Here is a 26627-nt window from a genome sequence, read left to right as displayed (position 1 = left end):
TTGAACCTGGGAGATCAAGGCTGTGGTGAGCCGAGATGGCGCCACAGAACTCCAGCCTGGGCAACAGAGAGATACCCTATTTCACACACACACACAAAAAAAGAATGTGCCCAAGAATCTGCATTTTAAACAGACCCCACCCCTAATCCCAGATGATGCCAGCTCACTCTGCATTTTGAGGACTGAGGCTCCAGCACCTGCCGTCTTTACCTCTGTGGGTCTTCCTAGCATCAGGAGCCCTGCTGTGACCTTTGTGCCTTTGCCGTCATCCTCCAGCCCCAGCCCCCAGAACCGCTTAAGCTGGGCCGTTGATTCTCAAGGTGTGCCTCCAGGACCAGCAACATCAGCAGCGCCTGAGAACATATTAGAAATGCAAATTCTCAGCCAGGCGTGGTGGGTCACGCCTGTAATCCCAACACTTTGGGATGCCAAGGCAGGTGGATCATGAGGTCAGGAGATGGAGACCATCCTGGCTAACGTGGTGAAACCCCGTCTCTACTAAAAATACAAAAAATTAGCCGGACGTGGCAGCGGGCGCCTGTAGTCCCAGTTACCCGGGAGACTGAGGCAGAAGAATGGCGTGAACCCAGGAGGCGGAGCTTGCAGTGAGCTGAGATCGTGCCACTGCACTCCAGCCTGGGCGACAGAGCAAAAAAAAAAAAAAGAAAGAAAGAAAGAAAGAAAGAAAAGAAAAGAAAAAAAAGAAAAGCAAATTCTCCGTCCACTCCAGACCTACAGAGTCAGAAACTGGGGGTGGGCCCAGTCTGGATCTTAACAAGCCCTGCAAGGCGATGCTGATGTACCTATAGTCTGAAAGCAGCCACTGGGCAAGGCAGCTCTAGAAGGCTTTTTCCACTTCTATTTTCCCTCCTTGCCTCCCTCTCCCCTCTCCCTTCCCCTTCTCCCTGTACTCTGGCCTGTTCCCTGCCCAGCTACCAAGGGCTGGTTGGCCCTTCTATGCCTAGGGGCTACTGGATGTGTCACTAGATGGTCTGTCTGCCTTTCACAAGGGTCTTCAGAGATCCTGGCCTTACCCAGGGGACCCCCTAATGGTGATGTTGGTGGGACAAGTGGAGCAGCAGCCTACAGCACCCCCGCCCCCGTCTTCTCTCCCATATCCCAGATGGTGGCCGCCTGCTCCCCCAGTGCCAGAATTTTAGAAGAACAGAAGGCCAGATGGGCCCATTTCCCTGGAGCCCCCAAGCCCCCCTGCCCTTGGGGATGCCTGGACGACGTCCGCCCATCCCACAGCTGTGCTCGCAGACAGCGCTTTTCCATGTCACGTCTCCCCAGTGTATGGAAAGGCAGGGGAGGTGACGGGCAGAACATCAGCCCTGACTTTGCAGCTTACCTGCTGTGGGACCTTGTACGGTTCACTCACCCTCTGGACCTGTGTCCCTGTTTGGTGAAGTGAATCACAGTGTCAGCCCGGCCTAACTCACAGATCTGTGGTTGCTTTATGAGAGCCCATGGATTTGGAAGCGCTTCACTCACTCTGAGGCACCTTAGAGATGCCGTTGGTACCATCAGGTGCAGTTGGTACCATCGGTTGGTAGCTATAGGATGCTGGTGAAGACAGACCTGTACCTGGGGCGACCAAATTGTCCTGTTTTTCTCAGGACTTTCTTGGTTCTAGCACTGAACATCCCACACCATGGGATAGGCCTCGGTCTCAGGCAAACCAGGCTGGTTGATCACAGGTGCCCTGCTCCACTGTGCCAGCCACACTTGGCTGCTTTTGCCATATAGAAAGGGATCCCTGCACCTTCCCAGAGGCTAAGGCCTCACCTACCTGCCCTGCCCGCTTTTAGATTCCTTGATCACTTTGATCCTTCCTCATCACATAAGTACTTACCAGGCCCCAACTGCGCGCCTGGCACTGACAGCTGAGCAGGATGAACCCTGCTGTCATGGCACTTATATTCTGGAAGAGGGTTTTTTCTGCCTAAAACTCCTAACTGAAACCAGAAAGATACCCTCTCTTGCGCTCTCCCCAGATGCGACAAGTCCCCTTGTTCATCCACGTGGCAGGCATCCAGCACCTGCTCTGTTCTCGGTTTTGTGTGAGGCTCCACAAATGTGACCATCCCCCTTCTGTCTCCAGTGGAGGAGCTCAGGGCCTCTCTGTCCCATGAACCACCCTGGCTCATTCCTACCCTTTGCCTTGCTGGTTCTTGCCTCTGTTATCTTCCCACCCTGAACTAAGTCCACATCCCGCCCCATCCTGGGCCCCCAACCTTTCTGTGAGCCTTTCTCGCTCATTGCAGCCCCTCTGGGTATAATTCTTACAGTGCCATCTGCAAGTGTCACCCAGAGGACAGTGTGGCAGAGAGTCATGCTGCAGAAGGTGAAGCTGGCTCCTCAGCAAGCTTGTGCCTGTGCCCCTTGCTAGGTGTTATGGGACCAGAGGAGAGGCTTCATCATAAACCCTGCTGGTTAATTACTTGCAGGTTTCCTTAGAGCACCTACTTTGGGTCAAATCCTTTTCTAGTTCCCTGCGGAGGAGCTCAGTTTTCTCTTTTATGAGTTGTTTGTACTTTCCTGTCTTTCCCTTCCCCCTCTGTCTTGAAGGACTAGTGAATCAGTTGTCACCTCTTAGGTCCTGGCCATAAATAATCACGTCCCCTCCGCCTCTCTCCCTACCATCCTTCTTTGATCACACAATTCCCAGGTCAGCTTGTAGGAGGACCCCTGGATCTATCAGCCTCCTGAGTATGGGGCCTGGGTGGGGTTGACTGAACACCCTCTCCTTCCCACCCCAGTGTGCCTGCTCCCTTAAGGGGCTGCATAAGCGCTTGCTGTCATGTCCCCTTCGCCACTTTCCTGGCACATCCCTGATAGAGCTGAGCACACTGAGGTCAGCAGCTGGTGCTTTGGGTGCTCCAGACGGCATCTGGCTCCTCTCAACCTTCCCAGTGGGAGTCTGATTTTCCAGCCTGTGCCTGGAGCGTGGCCATCTCCCTGGAAAGCGCTGATTGCTCCCCTTTGGAGGTGACTTGAATCCATACCCAGCAGGCAGGCGATGCTACCTTCTCACAGCAGAGCAGGCGTGTGCGGCCCAGGAAGGTCGGAATTTAGCAAAAGGGCACCTTTGCCTTACTCTGTGCTTGGTGGTGTTTAGGGCATTTTAGCCTTGTGTAGGACAGGCTCCCCTCACTGAGCTAGGACAGGTACGCAGACACAGAGCTCTGAGTGTGAGGACGTTGGGGCCATAGAGCCCAGCTGCCTGGGTGCAAATTGTTCCAACAGTGGGGACCCTGAGCAAGTTCCTTAACCCCTCTGAGCCTCAATATCTTCATCTGTAAATTGGGGTGCTAGCTCTATTTAGTAGGGGTTTTATGGAGATTAAGATCATTTGTATTAGTTCAAAATGGGCCAGATGCGATGGCTCATGCCTATAATCCCAACACTTTGGGAAGCCAAGGCAGGTGGATCACCTGAGGTCAGGAGTTCGAGACCAGCCTGGCCAACATGGCGAACCCCCATCTCTACTAAAAATACAAAACTTAGCCAGGTGTGGTGGCAGGCACCTGTAATCCTAGCTACTCAGGAGGCTGAGGCAGGAGAATCACTGGAACCTGGAAGACAGAGGTTGCATTGAGCCGAGATCGCACCATTGCACTCCAGCCTGGGCAACAAGAGCGAAACTCAATCTCAAAAAAAAAAAAAAAAAGAAAAGAAAAGTGGGGGTGCTGGAGTGATATAAGACTCACCAGAGAGATGGCCAAGTCAGACAAGTCCACAAGTCCAGAGTCCAATACTCAATAGGATGTCAAGCACTGGGGCAGGATTTGGACTTCCCTGGGGAGAAATTTTTGGAGTTAGCATCTGCCTGGGCTTTGCTCTCCCACTCAGAAGGGGGCATCTGGTGACATTTGGTCAGAATCTCGTGCATTATGAGAAGACCACACTGGAGATTCTTGGGCAAGCTGCTTAATCTCTTTGAGCCTCAGTTTCCACTTCTTGTAAAATGAGAATGATGGCACCCCTCCTACAGTAGGAACTTGCCAAGTAGAGCTGCTGCTTTATCAATAAACCATCTTAAATACTGTGTGCAAGACAATGGATGGCAGAGAATGATGTTTATTTATTTATTCATTTTTTCTTTGTTTTTGTTTTTGTTTTTTGAGATGGAGTCTCACTCCATTGCCCAGGCTAGAGAGCAATGGTGTGACCTTGGCTCACTGCAACCACCACCTCCTGGGTTCGGGCAATTCTCCTGCCTCAGCCTCCTGAGTAGCTGGGATTACAGGTGTCCACCACCACACCAGGCTAATTTTTATACTTTTAGTAGAGACAGGGTTTCACCATGGGGCCAGGCTGGTCTCAAACACCTGACCTCAGGTGATCTGCCAGCCTCAGCCTCTCAAAGTGCTGGGATTACAGGCGTGAGCCACCGTGCTCATCTTAGACACACGGTCTTGCTCTTGTCACCCAGGCTGGAGTGCCGTGGCAGGATCATTGCTCGCTTCAGCCTCAAACTCCTGGGCTCAGATCATCCTCCCACCTCAGCCTCCTGAGTAGCTAGGACTACAGGCACACACCACCATGCCTGGCTAATTTTTAAAAAATTTTGTTTGTAGAGACAGGGTCTCACTGTGTTGCCCAGGCTGGTCTCGAATTTCTGGTCTCAAGTGATCCTCCCACCTCAGCCTACCAAAGCCCTGGGATTACAGGTGTGAGCCTCTCACCTGGCCGGTGATGTTTAGTAAGCATGTGGTCTGCATCGGCAGTGGGAGGTGCCTCTGCATTGGGAGGTGCCTCTGCATAGGGTGGAGTGCGTGTACTTGGGGGTGTGCATTCTCGGGCACTCTCCTCTGCCTGTTGGGATATTGAGAGTCGTGACAGTGACTGAGCTTTGAGCTTTGTTGTCCATGACACAGGCTCAGGGTCCAGGCACTGTGCTGAGCAGTGATAACAGGAGGTCCCTGCCAGGCTGGACAGAGACCCTGAGCTCCTCCACTGGCGGTAGAAGGGAGACTATCACATGAACCCAAGTCACAGGAGGCCTGGGTTGACCTAGGGAAGTCCTAGGGCTCAGCCTCAGGAGTGCCAGGTTCCAAAGGTAGTGGCGGAGCCTTCACCCAGCCGGATCATCCCTCAGGGAGGGGTCTGCCTCCCTCTGTACCCTGGAAGCGTTTAAATGCCTGGGAGGCAGGCATTGATCGGTCCCTGCCTGACCAGTGGTTTGGCAGACCATGGATCAGGTGACCATCTTGGTTCAGTCAGCTGCCTCTGTAAGAGTGGGCGGGGTACTCAGTATAGAGAGCTGCATCCTTCCAGGGCCTGTGGGAAAGTAGCTGTGGTGGGGGGAATTTAGGGCAAGGAAGACAGATTGACTCATAAAGTCCAGTGCAGTTGTTCCTCTTGAGTTTGAATACCTTCGGGGATTGGCAACTCACTTCCTCTCCAGGCAGCCCCTCCAATTTTTGATTCATTTTAAGCATTCACTCACTTTTATATTGAGCCAAAAATTGATTTCACAGTAGCATCCACCCTACATTTGAGGATCTTACATGCCTGCACCCTACATTTGAGGATCTTATACACTGAGTCTGTTTTCTTGACATGATAACCACTCTGTTGTAAGAAGACAGCCACCGTGGCACAAGGGCCAGCTTCGTTTCTCCAGGCATTTTTCCTCCTAGCCAGGGCAGAGTAGATGGGTTGGGTGGTTGCGAGCACAGGGCGATTTGCCTTGATCCTCCTAGCTTAGCCAACCTTAGATCTCTCGTCCCCCACTAGGAGTCCTTTGTGAGGGTGGAGGAAGAGCCGCTGGAGCCTGTACCTTCTCTTGCACGTCCTAAGGAAGAATGTTCCCCAGGCTGAGCTGTGTGTTCCTGGCTCTCTTGATGTTTGTTTCAGAGGACATGGCAGAAGCTCAAAGACATCAGACAGCCCCTCTGGAAGCAGGCAGGGAGAGGGCCAGGTGGAAATGACTGCGGAGCGCTATCAGGGTGGATGGAGCTAGCCCAGTAGCCTGGGCCAGGCCAGGCAGGCGGAAATGGCCAGACAGATGTCATTCTCCTTTTCTTTTTCTTTTTTTTCCTTAGAGATGCAGTCTTGCCCTGTCGCCCAGGCTGGAGTGCAGTGATGCAGTCTTGGCTCACTGTAACCTCTGCCTCCCGGGTTCAGGTGATTCAGCTGCCTCAGCTTCCCAAGTAGCTGGGACTACAGGCGAGCGCCACCACACCCAGCTGAATTTTTGTATCTTTTAGTAGAGATGGGGTTTCACTGTATGTTGGCCAGGCTGGTCTCAAACTCCTGACCTCAGGTGATCTCCCTGCCTCGGCCTCCCAAAGTCTGGGATTACAGGCATGAGCCACCACACCCGGCTTTATTCCCCTTTTCTGTAGCCCGCCCTGCATCCCACCCCCATGCCATCAGGTCAGAAGAAACCCAAAGGCATGCAGTGGCAAGTTTACATATTCCTTTTGGGGTCCATGAGTAGCGTCCACGGTGAAATAAACAGTACTCACCTCTTGGCAAGAGGGTCCTGAGAACATGGGCACTCAGCCAAGAGATTACAAAAAGGAGGAGGGCTAAGGTGGAACAATACATTAACTGTCGACCATTGGAAAAAGGAGATTGAATTTCTCTGCCTGGGAATTTTTAACCTGAATCAGCAGCCTACCTTCTAGGCCAGGGCAGCCTGAGTTGGTAGGTGGGATGGGGGTGTGGGGTGGGGAGGTTCTGATTTTTTTTACCCCGCTTCCCCAAAATTAGCTTTCTGCAGGTATTCCTGCAGAGAAGATGCTAATTTAGAAGACGTATAGCTTTCTCCAGAGATTGGGAGCAGGGAAGATTTCCTGGGCACTGGAGTTATCCTGAGTTAATTTTCATGAATGCTGAAAGCTGACAACGCTTTGGTTCTGCCCATGCTCTTTGCTGAAATCCATGTTCTCTGCTCACCGAAGAAGGAACAGAGAGCTGCTGTCCTCTTGTCTGGCTTCCTGGGTTTGGGTTTCGTTGTCCCGGGCATCAGGACTAGAGAATAACTAGAACCCTGCATTGGTGTTTTGTTGGATTTCTGGGATATCTGCAGCTATGGGCTGTCTACCACTGGAGGTGGGGTGACCTCATGGCTCGGTTGGTGGTCAGCCTGCAATTCCAGAGAGACGTGGCAAAGAGCCCACAATACAGGGCTTGTTCATGTCCCAAGTCGTGTTACAATGCAAACACCTGCTCCTGATTAGGACTTTTATTTCTTCAATTGGTTTATTTTCTGCTGCTTCACCCAAGCGTGGAGGCAGTGTTGAAGCATCACAAGCCATGGTGTTTATGTGGCTTGTTTTGTTTTACACTTCCCACCCCTGCCAGTCCTGTACGCCCAGGGTACACATATTTGTCCCTTCTCCTCCTCAAGCAACCACGAGTGATCATGGTATTATTGCAGATGTGTCACAAAAGAGGTCCCCAGACGTTCCAGGGATATACATGGTTTGAGGTTTGTGGAGTGGGAAGAGGAAAAAGGAAAGATCTAGTAGAAGCTCAGCTCAAGAGAGTAGGGCAGGAGAAGGCCAACTTAGAGAATAAAACACGTAGATGAAAGAAACGCTTCCGACCTGCTCCAAACGTTAACACTCAGTGTTTCTGCACACCCTTCTGTTCTTTATTCAAGCTGCGCACTTTGATTCTGCAGCAGCCGAACCTAGAACCCGCTCTTCTCTAGTCAATATCATTTTCTCCTGGGAGATGAGGGGTAGAGGGTGGCTTCAAGGAAAAACATGTTTCGGTATGAAAGCGCCTCTGGCCAGGAAAGTGTGGTCCTAAGCGGGTGTTCGGCTTGGTGAAAGGATGCTTTTGCCCCTGGGCTTGTGCCTTGGGCTGGCTTTAGCTCAACAGGCACTTCTTGGGCTTAGAGCACAGGTCAGGGCTGCACCAGCTGTTGCAGCTTATATAATACCTGGCTCCTGCCAGGAGGGTGCTCCAGGAAGACCCGGAAGGATGCTTCTCTGTACAAGAGATTTCCTTGTCTGGGTTAGCAGGGCCTCTAAGAAAGGCAGGCCTGGAGCTGGTCACCACTGGTGAAAATTCGGCATCGCCCTTCTGTCTTCCTGCTTGTTGTGTTCTTGTGTTCTGTTGAACTGGATGTGAGCTGCGTGTGTGTGTGTGTGTGTGTGTGTGTGTGTGTGTGTGTGTGTGTGTTGTGGGGGAGGAGAGCCTTGGGTTTTTTTTTTTTTTTTTTTTTTTTGATTTACATTTTTCGAATAGTTTTCTCCTCTGCTCTCCCTAGAGGCGGCATGCAGAGTGGAAACAGCGTTTGACCTTTGTGAATTGTGAGCGGAGCTAGCCAGACAGACGGGGAAACATTTGGTGGGAAGTCAGAGGCCACTCAGAGCAAGAATTAAAGTTCCATTTCTACCTTTTTCAGTCCAGAAACCAGAGAAAGCCAGAGGGGACAGCGGCAGAATAGTGCCCAAGTCTCCAGACTAGGATTGCACGATCACTTCCTCAGCAGTCACCCCCCAGCTCCTGGAGAGCCTACTCCGGGGACCTCTCAGCAAAGAATGTTCTACCTGAGGATGTACATCAGAGATTCCAGAAGTCTCTGGGGACCCAGGACAGTGCTTCCGGGCAAGGGCTGGTCTCACAACGAGAAGGCAGTGTGGCTCTTGAGGGAGGAGCAAGAGGGAAAATAATAACCAAAATGTATATAGTACTTGCTGTGTGCTCAGCACCGTTCTTTTATGTATAGACCCTCGATTAATCCTTACAACAATCTCGTAAGAGAGCTACCCTTACTCCCATTTTACAGATGAGAGAACTGAGGCGCGGAGAGGTGAGGTGACCTGCTCAAGATCACTTGGTTAGTAAGTGGCTGGGATGCCTTGCTTGGAGATGTGTTTCTAGCTGCTTAGAGGGCACCGCCTCTCAGGCGAGGTGCTCAGTGAGTGTTAAAACCAAAAGTTGGGCCGGGCACGGTGGCTCACGCCTATAATCCCAGCACTTTGGGAGGCCAAGGAGGGTGGATCACCTGAGGTCAGGAGTTTGAGACCAGCCTGACCAACATGGTGAAACCCAGTCTCTACTAAAAATACAAACAAATTAGCCAGATGTGGTGGTGCACACCTGTAGTCCCAGCTACTTGGGAGAGTGAGGCAGGAGAATCACTTGAACCTGGGAGGTGGAGGTTGCAGTGAGCCGAGATCTCACTACTGCACTCCAGCCTGGGCGACAGAGTGAGACTCTCTCAAAAAACACAAAAACGAAAAAACACACACTGGATATGCAGCTTCTACGTCAGGGTCAAGCTTTCCTGTGGGGGAAGAAATTCTGTCTTCAGACATAAAGGTGACTCAGGGACTTGAGTTTGTCTGCCTCTTCCCGCTCCCAGCTCCCCCTCCTTAAAAAACCCTCACATTTTTCTGTGCCTTAATTATACATTTGGTTCACAGACTAAACTGCTGAAACTCTCTAAGTGAAGTAAGCGTGTTTTTCCAATCAGCTGTGTTCATTTCTGGTCCTGAAGGTTGTGGCCTGATGCCGGGGAGACAGCTGTAGGGGTGCCCTTGGTCTCCTACTTGGTTTCAGAAGCCATGCCTGCCGAGGCCCCTGGAAATGGGATGGACCATTCTGGAATTGCAGGTCTCTCTCGCCTTCAAATAGGCAGGGACCCGAGGGGGACAGGAATGGACCGCCCCAGAGAGGCAGTCTGCAGTGTGGACTGCCTGGTGTCTGTGAATGGGAGATGGGCCAGGGGCAGGAGTTAAGTGGGGAACTGAGCTTGGGCCCCCCATACCCCAGTGTGACCTGGCTGAGTCATGGTGCTGTTCCTGGGGCCTTGGGGTTGGCTGGCCTTTATTTAGGACAATAAAACCCACCATTGTAATCTTCCCGGGCAGTTGGGCTGATAACAGAGAAGTGAGTACTTGGAAGGAGGGAAAAGCGCTTTATTCAGCACTTTTTCAATATCAGCAATATCAGCCCGCAGCAAGGCCTTCTGTGGATGGAGGCACTATCCTGTTCCGGGCAGGGCAGGAGGTCTCTTGCCCGCCTGCCAGCTGATCTGCGTCCTGGGCTTCCTTCCGAGTTACAGTCATTGGATTTTGGGGTTGCAGTGGCCCTGCCACACGTTCAGAACAGCATCCTGGGACGAAGTACCGCAGGGGACAGCACGAGGCTGCACAGGGGCTCGTGGCCCACAGCTCCCTAGCTTTTTGCTCTTGGTCAGGCTCCTTATCCCTTTTGCCTTAGTTTCCCCATCTGTCAGGTAGGCTGAAACTACCCCTGAGGTCTCTGGGATGTTGGAGGGGATGTGTGCCCAGCACCAGGAGCGCTCCTGCAGGCCTCGCAGCTGCAGGTGGTGGAAGTCCAGTGCTGGAGGCTGAGTTGGGTCTCCTGTGAGCCAGTCCCCCATGGCCGGGTCCTGGTCTTTCTCAGCCCAAGGTAATTTTTCAATTAACTCAATTGGCTGGAAACCGGGGCGCCCTGGAGTGTGGGAAAACATCCCGGGCCGGAAGGGCCCTCCCCTCTGCCCCCACTCATTTGGGGCTTGGCTTCCAGAGGGAGGATCCAATTTCACATCAGGACACCAGGATGTGATCCCCGTGCCCCTCTGAAAAATCCCAGATGGCGCCTTCTGGAAGCCCTAGCAGCCTCTGCACTGGCGGCCAGTCTGTCCTCTCCCTGCCCCCCTCCCCCACCCCGGCTGGCTCCCCCGCCGGTGGGGAGAGCCTTGAACGCTGCTCGTTAGTGACTTTATTGCTAAACAATTTAGCAAGGCAGCCCTGCCAGTTTTCATAAGTGAAACATTGAAAGTATGCAAAGCATATTTTATTTCTTCCTGGAGCAGCTGCTCAGTCAGGCTGGCGAGTAATCGGGAGTGAGTTATATGGATTTGCGAGCTGCCCTGCAGTACTTTCAAGCCCCGCAGCCTCGAGAGCCTCCCACCAAGGGGCAAGTGTCCACTCTGGCCCGGAAGACTTGGGCAGCCTGAGCCCGAGACATGCTCTCCTTTCCTGCCACCTGCATGGAGTCAGGCATGCTCTGCGAGGGCATCAGCAGCTGTCTGCCAGTGTTGACGGAGGGCCCATGGGTGCCAGGCCCCTTCCTGGGGCTTTTTATCTGTCCTCAGGCATTGGCACAGCAGCCCTGGGAGATGGATACTATTGTCATCTTCATTCTCCACACAAGGGCAGGGAAGTGACCTGCACGGTCAATCAGCTACCCAAGGACATTGCCAGAATTTGAACCAGGCCATCCAGTTCCAGAACCACTGCTCTTCACTGTCACTGTGGCTACTTTATAGGTGAGGAAGTGGAGGGACGTAGAGGTGATGTGATTGCCGGAAACGCCCACTAGGTGTGTCCCTTCAGAAGCTGCACGGGAGACAGTGAGTCCCCCAGGTTTGCCATTTGCTCAGACTCCAGACGCCACTCTGGACTTGGTTTAAATACTCCTTTTTTTTTTTTTTTTTTTTTTTTTTTTTTTTTTTTTTTTTTGAGGCAGAGTCTCACTCTGTTGCCCAGGCTGGAGTGCAGTGGCACAATCTCAGCTCACTGCAACCTCCGCCTCCCGGGTTCATGCCATTCTCCTGCCTCTGCCTCCCGAGTCACTGGGACTACAGGCGCCCGCCACCACGCCCAGCTAATTTTTTGTATTTTTAGTAGTGACGGGTTTCACCGTGTTAGCCAGGATGGTCTCGATCTGGTGTAAATTCTTTAGAAAGCACGTGTCTGTTCACTATGGAGATCTGAAGATGTGGGAACTGAAGGCTCACCACCCTTGTGTGATGGCGACGTCTAGGAGAGCCTTCAGCGGAGCCCCCGTTCACCTACGTCTCCTCTCAGTGTAATTATTTACATCTGCAGGGGCCGCCAGCATGCTTTCCTCATTTTGCTGCATTTAACCCCTGAGTTGAAATCTGACACTGGCTTAGCATGTTCATGCCCAAGCGTGTTTCCAGTTTGGTGTCCAGCTCATGGTGTAGCCAGTGGGCGCGCGGTTGAGGTTGTGGATTCCAGACACTTTCCTCTAGGCTTTGGTTTGGTTATCTATGACATGGGAGTAGAAATGTCTGTTCTTTCCCCTAGTCTTCTCAGAAAGTTAGCTGTCCCACCCGGAGCTAGACACGGGAGAACCTGCTCTGTGACGTATGGGGCAGGCAGCTGCCATCTTTCTGTGGGTTCTGGGAATGGGTGGAGAAGGAAACTGAGACGCAGGGTTTTGTGCTGCTGAGTCACACTCAGGGTGGGAAAGAAAGCCGGGCTGGGTTCTGCCTGCCGTTGTAAGGCCGTGCTCAGGTTGCTTCGTCCCGATCTGCAGTGAGATTTGGGTTCCCTGTGTGGATGGTGTCATGAGGTGGTGGGTGTAACTAATGCGTGGCCTTCCTTATTTTTCCTCTTGGGGTGTTGGTAATTTTTTTTTTTCCTCGAGGGTGGGGAAGAGGGAGGATGGATGAGGATGGATGGAAAAAAGCTCTGCACAGTGAGGATGTGGAGGGAAGCAGGCAGTGCTACCCGGGGCTTGCTGTCCCTCCCCTGGGTACCTCCCTTCAGGAGCCTGGCCTTGGGGAGGGGAGGAGATTGTTGCAAGAGCCAAGACTGGGCGACCTGGCCATTTTTTTTCATCTGAAGCTCAAAGACCCAGAGTTCCAAGAAAGGTGCAGTTTCAACTCTGTGCCCACCTGTGAGACTATTTGTCCTGGCATTTAGTTTGCGAAGCAGGCACAGCATGGGGCTTAGGGCTGGGAGCCTATCCAGTGGTTAGGAACATGAGCTTTGGAATTAGACCAGCTGGGGTTGGGATCCAGCTGTGCCACCTGGACCAGATCCGTGACCTTGAACAAACCAGCCCCCCCGTTCAAGCCTCCATTACTGCCTCTGCAAAACGGAGAGAATGCTAGCACTTCTCCCGTGGGGTTGGTGAGAGACTCTGATGAGCTAAGGCTCAGTGCCAGGCACATAGTGAACACCCAAATGGGAGCTGGCACCCTCAGGTGAACCCCAGTGGCTGTGGGTTGGTGCAAAGACCCCTCCAGATGGGGGAAAAGGAGAAAGACTGATATGGGCAGGAAAAGCCTGGAAATGGCTTTGAGGCAGAACTTGGAAGGTTTGTGCCATGCAGTGTTTCAATCCAGAAGGACTGGTCACTGGGATCAAAGAGAAGCTAGAATTGAAGTCTAAACAGTGGTAAGTGCTCACTGCTTGGAAGAACTAAGTTCCCTTGTCCATTTTTGCTCATCTAGTTTCTGAAGAAAGAATAAGGTAGCCTTCAAGTTTGTAGGGACACTAGGTGCCCAGAAAACTGTCTCTGACAAAAGCAGTGTATCAGGATTCTTTTTCAAGTACAAGGGATTAAAAAGTGCAACTCAAACTGGCTTAAATGAAAAAGGGAATAATTGGCTTATGTAACTGAAAAGTTCAGGGATAGGTTCTGGCTGCAGGTGTGGTGTGATCCAGGACTCAGGTATTCGGGTATTATCTGAATCCTGTCCTCGTCTCATTGACTTCTCCCCTCCCAGTGTCAAGGCAGCTGCCAGCAACTCCAGGCTCCATCCTCACAGCCTGAGCCCATTGGTAAAGAGAGAGTCTGGATCCTGGTCCAGAGATTTACCTCTGATCGGACTGACTTGGGTCACGTGCCTTCTCCTGAGCCAGTCACAGTGGTCAGGCGGATTCAGTGATCTCATTAGCCAGACTGGGTCGTATTTTCATCCCTGAACCACAGGTGTTGACAGTGGAGGTGCCATGCTGAAAAGAAGAGTCATAAAATGTCAGCCAGAGAGAAACGTCTGCTGCCCAGTCCAGGAGGGGATAATAGAGGAATTTGGAAAGAAAAGGCTGGATGAGGTGGCCTCTCAGAGGAAGCGGTAGCATGGAGGCTCAGCTCGATGGCTGTGCTAGGCGTCTTCCTTGTACCAACAGGATGGCCCAGGAAGCCCTGTCCCAAGTCGGCCCACCTGACTTGTGATGAACTGGCTACAACTTGCAGCTTCTAATCCTCAGTGGAAAATGTGCTCATTAGGCCGGGCACGGTGGCTCATGCCTGCAATCCCACCACTTTGGGAGGCCGAGGCGAGCAGATCACTTGAGGCCATGAGTTTGAGACCAGCCTGGCCAACATAGCGAAATGCCGTCTCTACAAAAAATACAAACATTAGCAGGGCGTTGTAGCGCATGCCTGTAATCCCAGCTACTTGGGAGGCTGAGTCAGGAGAATTGCTTGAACCCAGGAGGTGGAGGTTGCAGTGAGCCAAGATCATGCCACTGCACTCCAGCCTGGGCAACAGAGTGAGAGTCTGACTCAAAATAATAATAAGTAACTTGTCTGTGGTTTTACATTAAGCAACTGAATTGTGATTAAAGGGGAAAAAATTCCTTTATTAAAACAACAGTTAATAAATACTAACTTAAAAAACAAAAAAAAGAAAATGTACTCATTGAGGGCTGGGGGAGGCAGCTGGCCAGGCCGTGCCAGAAGCCAGCACTTCCCCATCCCTCCTGCCCAAGCAAATTCCCAAGTAGGTAGGAGCAGACTCTTCACAGTCACCAAGGAGGCCTGGCCATGGGCTTTGGGATTGAGTCGTCCTTGCTGCCACCACCAGTCGGGGACCCAGCCACCCTGGTGGCAGGCAGGTGCCAGCCTCTCCCACCCCAACCCAGATGGTGTTTTTGGAGATTTACATTCCTCCGGTGCCAGGAGCACCTGCCACGTGATTTTTGCAGCCTGTGCCATGAAGGTGTTAACCCAGACTTCCGGCAGACCCCAGGGGGCTGCATCCTGCAGCGCCAATCCTCGGGTTAAGTGGGGCTGGAGGTCTGTGATTCCTTGACTTCCCCAGGACCTCTCTGCTTTGGAGCCTGTTGACTATCACCCTTCCAGCCTGTGTTTGGTGAGGGGTGGGTGAAGGCAGGCAGGAGAGGACCGGGTTTCTGGGGTGTGGAGCTGGGTGGGCCCAGCCCCCCATGGGAACTCTGAGTAGCAAGATGGTAGAAGAGGATTCGCGTGGCACTCGGGGCCCCCAGGAGGGTCTGGCTAAAGGTGTGTTTACGGGCCAGCGGCTTCACCGGAAGAGCCTCTGCAGGGAAGACGGTTTCAACACCAGCTAACGGAAAAAACAATTACTGTGCAATATGAGAAAAGGACAAAGGCTGTATTACCTGAGTTCCTGCACCCTCCACACCCACCTGTAGTAAGAGTTACCAAGCGGCTCTCCGGGCGGGGGAGCGCCTTGGAAGAAACCCTGTGGAGGAGTAGGTGGGTGTTATTTGAGAGTCTTCTCCTATTTGGGGATGGCTGTACTGCTTCCCATCACCCCCTGCTGAGTGTCAGGATCATATGACACAGGCCCGGAGGACATGGAAATCTCCACCAAGCTGTGGCAGGGCGGCCACAGAGCCCAGCAGACCTGGGCTTGATCCTGTGACCTGCCAGTGTCTGTAAGCCTCAGGCGGGGACCACCACAGCCCTGCATGGCTCCCACTCTTACCTGCCTGCCACCAGGGACTGGGGACTGAGGAAGGGATGGGAGGGTCCGTCTGGCAAATGGGGACAGAGGTGGTTCAAGAAGATGGTGCCGCTTCCAGCTCCCCATGCAGGGACCAGGCAGGAGAGGGGAGGCCAGGCTGGGCCTGAGAGGGTCAGCCCCATAGAAGGAGTGATGCCAAGGCTAGGCTCACCTCGCCCTGGTGACCAACAGAAGCGTGTTCCTGAGGCTGGCATTTTCCAGCCTACAGCCGCCAGACTTCTCACTCCACAGGCAAACCATTAAGCTTAGGACGCCGCGAGCTGAGTTTCCTTATGGCAGCGCTGGTCATATACAGAGCTTGGAGGAGGCTCTGGAGGAGTCTGTAACAGAGAGCCGGCGTGGCTCCTGCAGCGGGCCTGGGCTGGGCTAATCCAGGACTCCCAACCCCACTCAGACACTGGGTCAGCTGAGCAAAGAGGCTGAGGTTCTGTGACCTCAGGCCTCCCCGTCCAGGGAAAGGATGAAAATGGGGGTAACTCTTCAGGGAAGGTTTCAGGGCTATCTGCCCAGCTGCAGGCCCAGACAAGAAAGGTGCACAGGGCTTTTGTCTGCCTGCAGGGTGTCTTGAGTCTGGCAGCCGTACCCACAGGAGAAGGGGAATAGATCAGTGGTTACAAGCAACAGCAAACTCTATGTTTAACTGCATATTCTCTCTGTGACTCAGTTTCTTTTGTAAAATGGGGATGTCCCCTAGGGTCCTTAAGGGGACTGAGAATTCATGCACATGAAGATTTCCATCAATCTCAACACATGTGAAGGGCTCAGAAAGCGTGACTGTGATCACCTGGGCAAAGGCGACAAGCCCATTCAAGCTCAGAGCAAAGATGCATTTCTTCCCTGCCGCGTGCTACGCCCGCAGGTCTGCAGAACAGAGGAGGTCCCTAGTCCCCTGGCGAAGACCCCCGCCCGCTCTGCCCTGGGCGGTGAGCTCTGCGGGCCTCCTCATCTCTGATTCTTCCTTTCAGGACTCCCCTCCTCTGCTGGGTACCTGCGTTGTTGGATGCATTAATACATTCGTCCCGTCACTGCTTAGCCTTGGGGGCCTGGGAGTCCCTGTCTCTTAAGATGACTTTGCCCGTGAGAGTCATTGTGTCTCTTTTTTTTTTTTTAATTTTTATTTATTTACTTATTCATTCATTCATTCATTCATCCATTCATTTATTTATTTATTTTAGACAAAGTCTCTGTCACCCAGGCTGGATTGCAATGGCACAATCTCGGCTCACTGCAACTGCCACTTCCCAGGTTCAAGCAATTTTCCTGCCTCAGCCTTCCAAGTAGCTGGGATTACAGGTGGCTGCCACCACGCCCGGCTAATTTTTTGTATTTTTGGTATAAACGGGGTTTGGCTATGTTGACCAGGCTGGCCTCGAACTCATGACCTCAGGTGATCCATCCCCCTCGGCTTCCCAAAGTGCCAAGATTAAGTTATGAGTCACCATGCCCATTCATGTCTCTGTCTTAAAACTAACCCTTCAAGGACAATATGATTCCTTATTTTTAGGACAGGCATCATCCCAGTGTACTAAAATCACATCTGGACCTGATTTGGCCCCAACTCAATAATAGCAAGAGTGGTGGCCAAGGGGGCACTCACAACCTGCTAGGTGCTGCTGGACCAGTGCACGGCAGGGCGGCACAGAGCCCAGCAGACCTGGGCTTGATCCCGTGGCCTGCCAATGGCTGTGGGCCTCAGGCGGGGACCACCGCAGCCCTGCATGGGGTCATGAGATGGGGGCTGTCATCCAGCACGTGGCATCCACCTACTCGGGTGGCAGCAGCCATGGTCTCTGCAAGGCTTCATGGAGACAGTAGCAGGTCAATACAGAGCACTTGTCACTTGGAAGTGACCTCCATTTGGCTGTGGTGGGTGTGGGACCATTCTCTAGGCATCCGATTTCTTTCCCACTGTGTGTGTGTGTGTGTGTGTGTGTGTGTGTGGGGCTCAAGCAAACACCCTGGTGTTTCCTGGACACACAGACCCCTCGCTGTTCACAAAGCCACCAAGATGGATGGGGTTTAGACCAGGATACCGCTTTCACGGGGGCCTGCTGGAGAATAGGGGGTTGGTTGGTTGTGTATCTGGATTTATTTTGTGGGGAGGGCTACAAAAATGAGTTTTTAATGGAAAATCTGAAATATGCTACTGCTATATTTAGATTTTTTTTCTTGGGGTATAATTCACATACAGTAAAATGCTCAGCTCTTAAGTGTACAGTTTGTGTTCAGTGAGTTTGCATGGCCGTTGATCATCATCCACCCTTGATGGTCAGCTGGGGACGGTCCCTCCAAGCCTGGACTCCACTCAGAGCCCCTCAAGCTCTCTGCTTCCCTCGTTCTCTAGACTTGATGACTCAGCCTTCAGCACATTCATCTCTGCTGTTTCATCCCCCCTTTCTGGGCTGGGAAAACCCGAAGGTCAGGTTTCTGCAGTTAGTGAGGCCAAGGTCTTCTTCCGGAACATCAAGGAGGTTTACCCTTTTCCGACACAATCGTGATGAGCTACATTTGACCCTCATGTAGAACCTTCCGGAGAGTTTCCACTGAGATGATCGCTTTGTTTAATGTTTACCACAGGCCTGAGAGACTGGCCTTGGCTCCATTTTCAGATAAGAGATCAGAGGTTGCTTGTCCACAGGTCAAATAGCTGGGAAGTGGGGGAGCCAAGACTGAGCCCCAGCGAGCTGACCCCAAACCTGTGTGCCCGCCTCAGCACTGCACTGCATGCCTCCCAAGAACACGGCATGGAGCACGGTGTTGGGTGTCAGGTGTGGGCAGAACAGTCCCTGCCCTCGTGGAATGGACAGGCTGGCTCCATGGCCATACCCTTCTCCAGGGGCTGTGCGGGGAGTGTCCCTAGTGGAGGGCCAGGACCGCCATGCACTGAGTGGCTGACTCACTCATACCCTGCTGAGGGGCATGCCTGCCTTCACTGGCATCTGCCAAGCCTGGTTGCCGCCTAGGCCCTGCTGGCTCAGGAAGCCCTTGTGTCACCCACAGACCTTGCTCCTCGCCTTTTGGAAGGTGATAGTGTGGCAGTTGAGGCTGGAAGTGCTGGAACCAGACCATCTGTGTCCAAACCCTGGCTCTGCTCTTCACCGTGTGTGATCTTGGCCAAGCCATTTAACTCCTCTGTGCCTCAACTTCCCCATCTAAAAACTGTGGATGATGATAATAGGATCTGCTTCATAGAGTTACTGTGAGAATTAAACTAGTTAAGCAGGTAAAATACAGCAAAGCTTAGGGCATATAGTATGTGCTCAAGAAGTATTAAGAAAGATGCAATTGTTGTTATAATAAATAATACTCATTATTATTGTTACTTAGACCTTTGGCTTGGGGAGACTGGGTTTACAAACCCACAATTCACCCAGAGTCTTAGCGGTCCGAGAGGTTGCCTTCTGTTTTAGGTGGCTGCTGTAGCTCTAGCCATTAAGTCCACTTTCCAGAAGTGGAGAAGGTGGAGAAAGGTGGAGAAAGAGGTAAAGTCCTATTTTTGTAAGGGCCGGTCCTCTTAAGGGACTTTTTCTGCACCTCACTGGCCAGAAGTGTGTCACATGGATAACCCTAGCTGAAAGGGAAGCTGGAAAACAGCATTTTTAAAAAGGGGGACTCATTGCTTTTGCAAACTAAAGGAGATGGGCTGCAGAAGGGCAAGGGTCTGCCCCAGCTCCCTTTGCCACCTGGTGTGGACCTTTCCTCTGAGTGGGTACCCCACACCCCCCTTTCCCTTGGGGAGGAGGCCCCGGGGACCTGCGGCATGGCCTGCCTGCTGGTATCCTTGTCCCCCTCAAGAGTAGCACCATTGGTAACAGTTGGTTCCCTGGGGCAGGAGGGCCACCGTTTCCCAGACAATGTTTACTTCCTGCTACTATGGCCACGAGAACTCTGCTAAGTCTATGGGTTTTGGGCCCCTCTACTCAGAGGCCTGAGGGCACTGCGGTTCCCCAGCGTCAGCAGAAAGGTACCCAATCAATCTTTGGGGGTTTTTGTCGTTGGTCAAAGGCCAGGAAAGTTTTCTCCAGAAAGGATGACTCCTTCCTCAGTAGCTGTCTTGCCTTTGGCAAATGGCTTTCTCTTGTGATTGGGCCACCAGCCTGAGCTGTTCCAGATGCTTAACAAATACCATCTTCATCTCACACCCTCTAGCCCAGCGCCAATAGGAGAGCTCCGTGCAGTCATGGCAGCAGTCTGGATCTGCACTGTCTCTTACCTTAGCTCCTAGCCACGTGGGTGCACTTGAAATGTGGCTAGAGAAACTGAGTTTTTCATTTTAATTAATTTGTACGTAAGATAGTCACCTGTGGCCAGGCATGGTGGCTCACACCTGTCATCCCAGCACTTTGGGAGGATGAGGCAGGCGGATCACGAGGTCAGGAGCTTGAGATCATCCTGGCTAACATGGTGAAACCCCGTCTCTACTAAAAATGCAAAACATTAGCCGGGCGAGGTGGCGGGCGCCTGTAGTCCCAGCTACTCGGGAGGCTGAGGCAGGAGAATGGCGTGAACCCGGGAGGCGGAGCTTGCAACAAGCTGCGATCGCACCACTGCACTCCAGCCTGTGAGAGACAGTGACTGGCCCAAGGTCACACAGCAACGTAATAGTTCCTCTGAGGAAGAAACGCAAGTCTTCCAACGGCAGCTTCTTTATAGTTTCTTCAGAAATGTGGTTGGTCCCGTCTGCAGAGGGGAAGATGAGTTGTGGACACAGTGCTCAGTGTGCCAGGCACATGTAAGCACTTTACACATGTCTTATTTATTTCCATCTCCCCTGTTTTACAGGTGAGGCCACTGAGGCCCAGGGAGGAGAAGTGCCTCCTGATGGCCCCAGAACTGGTAAATTGAGAGGCTGTGTTCTTGGCGCTTAGGCTGAGATTGCAGTCCCAGGGCCGTCTCCACTCCTGGAAGAGTCTGGGGGATGCGAGACCTGGGCCTCCACACCCAGCTGGGGCAGGTGCAGTTAGCAAGCTCCGATAAGCCTCTCTCTCCGTGGAGTTGTTTTTCCAGCCTGGTCTCCTAAGACTTGGCTCCTGCAGGTGCCACACCTGGTGACCCGCCCTCGAGGCTCCCATCAGCTTATTCACAGCCTGACTGGAGGGGTGGGGCTTAGGCATCAGATACACCTGTTAAGAAGCGCGCAGGAAAAAAATCTGCCTTTGCCACTGTTAGCCAAAGAGAAGGGCACATGGCACCCAGCTCCATCTCACTCTCTGCTCTCATCTGAGTGCAGGGTGCAGAGAAGACCCTGGCAGATGCCCTTCCTGTGCCTGCCCCGCCTCCCTCCTGTGCAGTGCTCAGGCAAAGCCCGCTCCCCTGGTTGTCCCATTTCATGGTGTCAAAATCCCCATGAGATGGGAGTAGCACTGCTGCAATAAAACACAAGACGCCCAGTTAAATTTAAATTTCAGATACGTGATGAATCAATTTTTAATATAGGTATGTTCCATGCAGTAGTTGGGACATACACTGAAAGTGATTTGTTGTTTATCTGAAATTCAAATCGAACTGTGCATCTAAGGGTGTTTGTTTGGCATTACTTTGTTTTGTTTTGCTTACTCTGGCAACCCTAAGTGGGTGGCATCTGTGCAGCATACATGACAACTGAGGCCCAGAGAAGTGACATGAGGCTTGTGCAAAGTCAAGACGAGGCCCTGGCCAGGCCTAGGTTTGAAGCCAAATGTCTTGGAATCCTTTGCCTTCTTCCTGGACGACAGTAAACAATCTTGGTGGCTTCCTTGGGTGGTTGGAGGAGACCCAGAAGTCACTGGAAAAAAAAAAAAAAAAAAAAAAAAGACACAGCACAGTGGCTCACACCTGTAATCCCAGCACTTTGGGAGGCTGAAGCAGGTGGATCACCTGAGGTCAGGAGTTCGAGACCAGCCTGGCCAACATGGTGAAACCCTGTCTCTACTAAAAATACAAAAAATTACCCGGGCATGGTGGCAGGCCTATAGCCTGTAATCCCAGTTACTCGGGAGGCTGAGGCAGGAGAATCGCTTGAACCTGGGAGGCAGAGGTTGTAGTGAGCCAAGATCGCGCCACTGCACTCCAGCCTGGGCAACAGGAGTGAAACTCCATCTCAATAAAACAAAAAATTAAGCAAAAGCAAACCTGCCTCTTCTACCCGTGTGACAACGGACATACTGTTAGCAGTCACTCACAACTTATTGTGAAATAGACTCTTAGTGACAGTCGAGTAGGGAACAGGGGCCCTGGCAGGATGGAAGATTACAGAGTATTGATCAAGAGGAGAAAATTCCAGCCTTGGCGACTGCTAGAGATAGTGAGCTGAGGCAGGAGCGCTGAGGGGTGGTTGGGGCTGAGCCTTTTATAATCTGACCTCTCCAGCCTTCCTCCCGTTCTTCCTCACCTGGCACCCATTTCCTGGTCACTCAGGACCCTCCAGCTTTGCAGCTGCCTCTGCTCACACCACTTCCTCCTTCCCCAGTCGCATCCTCTAGGGTCCCTCTGGAATGCCACCAACTTCTCAAGGGTGTCTGAGTGTTCCGAGTACATGTGGCCCTTTCCGTCTTCTGTTTCTTTGTATGTGCGTCTTATTTGCTGGAGGCTTCTTGAGGCCGGGAGTCTTCCCTTCTCTTTCCTGGCCTGGAGTGTAGGTGGGCCCCAAATGTTTACCCAGAAAGAGGGCAGGGGTGTGGCCCCAAAAGCAAACCTCCTACTTAGGAGTTTTGCTAAGAGACTTGGACAGTTCCTGGGCTGCCTCCGTGGCACATGAGGTTGGGGCTCCTTTGATGGTGGGATCCAGGAGCACTAACCTGAGATTGGGGCCTGTCTGGGGCTTTCACCCCAGTGCCCCCATGCCCAGAGCCATGCGTGGTATGGGCAGGGACCTCTCCATGTTAGGTGGATGGAGGCGTTCGACAGACGTCTCCGAGTGCCCCTGATGTGTCGCACAGACACTGTTTCCAGCACTCGAGACCCGATAGTGAAGGAGACAGGGCAGGATATGCGATCGGGCCCTGCTCTCGGATCCTGTGTCCACCGAGCACGCAGCTGGGAGTGAGTGAGCCTCCATGTCGCTGCGGGGTTTTGTCCGGGTTGCCTGCTGTGCTCTTGACACTGGACAGGAGCGGAGCCGTTTTAGGTCTCTTGGGGCTGTGACAGTGAGGCTGAGACAGAGTGACGGGAAGGAAACTGTGAAGAGGGGAGAGGAGCTCCCAGGCAGGTCACAGCTCTGCGGAGGCCCCGAGGTGCAGCGAGTCTAGCGCCTTCCAGAACTGAGAGAAGCCGGCAGCCTGAAGGAGGCCTCAGACGGGGCCGAAGAGGCAGCTAATATGCCGAGCGGGGCGGGGAGGCTGTTGGAGCCAAGTGACATGTGCCTTGCACCTCAGAGGCGCCCTCGGGCTTCTGTGGGGAGGAAGGACTCAGGTTAGGAGGAGCTGGGAGGGCAAGGAGGTACCCTGGGAGGCCTCCTCTCCTTAGAGGGGTGGCGGGGCCCATCGTGGCCTCGCCCATCGTGGCCTCAGGAAGTGACGTGAGATGGACGAGGGAATAGGGGCTGCAGTTGCCACCACCTTTTCCCAAGGCGGCTGGTGGGAGAGAGATGCTCCATCCTCAGGGCTCAGCCCTGCTCCCCCTCTGTCTGCCCCCTCCCCTGGACCTGGCTCTGCCCACTCAACCTCGAGGCCAGTGGATCCCTAGGGAGTCCGGAGGGTTGTAGTGCCTTAGAGATTGCCAGCAGGCACTGATGGCGAGGGTAGGGCATCTAGGAAAGGGCAGTGCATTACCATTATTGCACCCTCTCTGTACATGGCATTCACGGAGCACTTCTAGCATATGTACATGGGGTACTTCCTGTGTACATGGAGCACTTCTTATGTACATGGAACACTTCCTGTGTACATGGAGCACTTCCTGTGTATATGGAGCATTTCCTTTATGAGGAGGGGCACTTCTGATGCCTCCGAGGAGCCTCACAGCCAATGAGGGTTAGACCTGTTTAACAGATGCAGTGTCTGAGGCTCAGCAGGGAGGGTCTTGCTCATCAGCCACCACATGCCTGGCTGGAGACCTGGTGACTCCAAAGCTGTGACCCCAGCCATGTCCCTTCCATGACCCTCGTGGGAGAGGACTGTGCACTGGACCTCCAGGGAGTACACATCCCCTTTTAGCAGCAGGGACGCTCCTGGCTCTACCTGCACATGTCCGGTCCAGCCAGGGCTGCCCTTGGCCCCTCCCCTGGTCCCTCTGTGATGTGGAATGGAGGGAAGGGGAAGGCAGTGTGGGGAGGGGAGGAGTCCGTGCAGAGGGTGGGATGGCCGGGTGGCCAGCGCAAGGCTGGTGAGTGCGGCACCTTCATCTGTCCATTCTCGAGGGTGGCCAGGTGCCAGGTGCTGTTCTAGGCACGAGGATGCGGCCATGGACAACACAGACTCAAGTTCCCGCCCTCCTGGGTCTTACAGCCAGCCTGTGGATAAACAGATCCACAGGGCATGACAGGCGCTGATGGCTACTGCGGAGAAAGAGCGAGGAGGAAGGAGGCCGGGGCGCAGGGTGGCGGGGCGCAGGGTGGCGGGGCGCAGGGTGGCGGGGCACAGGGCGGCGAGGCGCAGGGTGGCAGGGCAGAGTGTGCTGAGCTTCCACCATAGCGGTGATGGACACGGACAGCCCTGCGCCCTCACCCGCCCCTGGAGCCCACATTGAGTTTGGGAAGGAGACAGATAAATAGAGCATCACACAGGGTGGTGAGAGAAGGCCCTTCCACGCAGGCGATGTGGAGTGGACGTTTGTGTCACAATGAGGAGGCAGCCACAGAAAGAACCAGGAAAGGGCGTTCAGGTGGAGGGCACTGCAGAGACAAAGGCGCTATGCTGGAAAGAGCGTGGCATATTGTAGAGAGGGGGACGTGTGTGGCTGTAGGTGGGAAGAAAGAAAGGATGTAGGCAGAGGCCTGTCCCCAGCCAGGGCTGCTGTGTCCCCTCCCCAGGTCCCTCTGTGATGTAAAATGAGGGAAGGAAGGGGAAGGCAGTGTGCGGAGGATGGGGGTGGCCCAGTGGCCAGCACGAGGCTGGTGAGTGTGGCACCTTCATCTGTTCATTCTCAAGGGGACCTGCTTAATGAATATTTCAGCGTGTCCTTCCACCGTCTCCTAAGTGAGGTTTGCTCCTTCTCTTAATGCGCTCTCCTAAGAGTTATGCAGAGGTATATGTAGCCTGGCGCCTGTGCACAGCCTGATTGCCTCTAGCACCCCTTAGCAGTTCTGTTTTCACCGTTGCTCAGGTGAGCTGACCTGGGTGTGGGTGTGTGTATCTGCCCACAGGACTGAGAAGCTGACAACACCTGGGTTGACATGGCTCACTCTGAGAGGATGACATACCTTCTGGGTCCCTTCCAGCACCCAGGGCCTGAGTGTTTTCCTTGGCCTCATTCCTGGGGCCTCACTGTACGTAGGGTTGGATTTAAGTGCTGCAGAAACCTCTATCCACGGTGTCACCTTGTCACTGCTCATTAGACCCTATTTTCCTGCAGGAGAGTCAGGTGCAAATGCGTAAGTTCTGTTTGTACACAGTGCTGAGCTCCTCAAGGTTATGTGTTTTGCAAAATGTGTTGAATATGCCTTTCTATGGCTGTTTCCCAAGCATGAGACTGGGAGTCTGGGCTGTGGAGTCAGCCAGGCCTTGGTTCAAATCCCAGCTCTGCTACGCACTAACTTTATGACCACCTGGAGTTACTTAATCTCTCTGGGCCTCGAAGTCCTAATTTGTAAAATGGGATTATGGTGGTCCCTAGTATCTGAAGGTTTTGGTGGCTTAAATGAGATAATGCAGATGAAACTCAACTCAGCGTACTGTTGGCTCGTGGTTATGATGCTAACTCCTAAGACCGTCGGCCACTGGAGTGGACATTCTGAGTGCAGGACAGCGGCAGTGGATTCCTCGGGAGTCGTGGTGGCGGGTGGGGGGTCTCACTAGGTGTGCTCTGCAGACTGTGGGTGGGGCCTAAAATTGGCGCTGGGGCTCTTTGGAATAAGGCAGTGGTTTCAAGGGATTCTCCTCCCTTCACATATGTAGGAAAGGCCCTGAATGCAGAGCAAACAGAAAAACCAAAGCAACCTCAAACCATCCCCAGAAAACGCGAGTGAGGCAGCCGACGTTCCTGTCCTCTAACCCTGTGCCCTTCTCCCCTAGTGCTCCTGCGGGAAGAAGTGTCGCGGCTCCAGGAGGAAGTTCACCTTCTCCGGCAGATGAAGGAGATGTTGGCAAAGGACCTGGAGGAGTCGCAGGGCGGCAAGTCCTCCGAGGTCCTCTCGGCCACCGAGCTCAGGGTCCAACTGGCCCAGAAGGAGCAGGAGCTAGCCAGAGCCAAAGAAGCCTTGCAGGGTGAGTGATGAGTGAGCGGTGGTTCCTTTGCTGGGGGCTCAGGCCCCAGGGATCTGGGGTCCTCCCCATGCAGCGAAGTGACGCACGCAGATGGACACAGGGGTCTCCCAGCACCCACCTCCAGCCATGGCTGCTCTGTCCCTTCTTTAAGTGGAATTCTGCATCTTGTGGGGTGGGTGCAGATGCCATTCCTTCCTCCAGTGTGACCATCACACATTGCCCATATGGCTGGATGTGAGGTGCCTCCCTCTGGGGTGTGATTAGTGGGTGGGCATCTTGGCTGGACCAGGACGCTAGCCCAGCAGCTGAGTCTCTCTTACCCGGCACCCTTGGGGTCCTTCAGTGCCTCCACTCAGAGCACAGTGCGGCTACACTAGTCTCTCTGCTGGAGGACATGTCTGTGTCCCATGCGTCCCTCTTGCTCACCATGATGGGCTCTCCTGGGCCCAGAGGAAGGAGTTGGAAGATGACATGGTGTAGTGTCCAGGGGGTCTCTTGAAGACAAGGACCACAGACCCGTAACTACCATGTGGCTGGTGTGTCTTCAGCCAGAAATTAATTTAGGAGATGAGGAAACTGGTGTCCACATGCTCAGCCTGGTTTCCCTGGAGGGACCCACATCCCTCTCTCCCGGGAGGCACCTGCCCACATTCTGTGGGGCTGGAAGAAGGGTCTCAGCAGGTTATTTGAGAAAGGTTGGAAGCCATCATGTAACCTGTCAATGGACTCCACAGTGCTTGGAGAACTCAGGCATGAAACATCTGGGGAAAACATAGCCTTAGGGGTCTAGACTGATTCTTTTAAGCCCCCCTCAG

At 53.3% G+C, this 26627-nt stretch overlaps 1 protein-coding gene across 2 annotated transcripts in view; it reads left to right on the top strand.

Moving 5' to 3' along the window:
* The window catches only part of KAZN (kazrin, periplakin interacting protein), a 515581-nt gene that overhangs the window by 333556 nt on the left and 155398 nt on the right, over nt 1–26627 (top strand). For both annotated transcript variants that reach the window (XM_007980471.3, XM_037985377.2), the window contains exon 2: nt 25621–25812. In XM_007980471.3, the coding sequence (XP_007978662.3) occupies nt 25621–25812 (192 nt within the window). The remainder of the gene's footprint in view (nt 1–25620; nt 25813–26627) is intronic.

Source organism: Chlorocebus sabaeus, chromosome 20 (genome assembly GCF_047675955.1).
Source record: "Chlorocebus sabaeus isolate Y175 chromosome 20, mChlSab1.0.hap1, whole genome shotgun sequence".
NCBI classification, from domain to species: Eukaryota; Metazoa; Chordata; class Mammalia; order Primates; family Cercopithecidae; genus Chlorocebus; species Chlorocebus sabaeus.
Note: the sequence above shows the minus strand (reverse complement) of the source record. Positions and strands in the feature narration are given on the sequence as shown.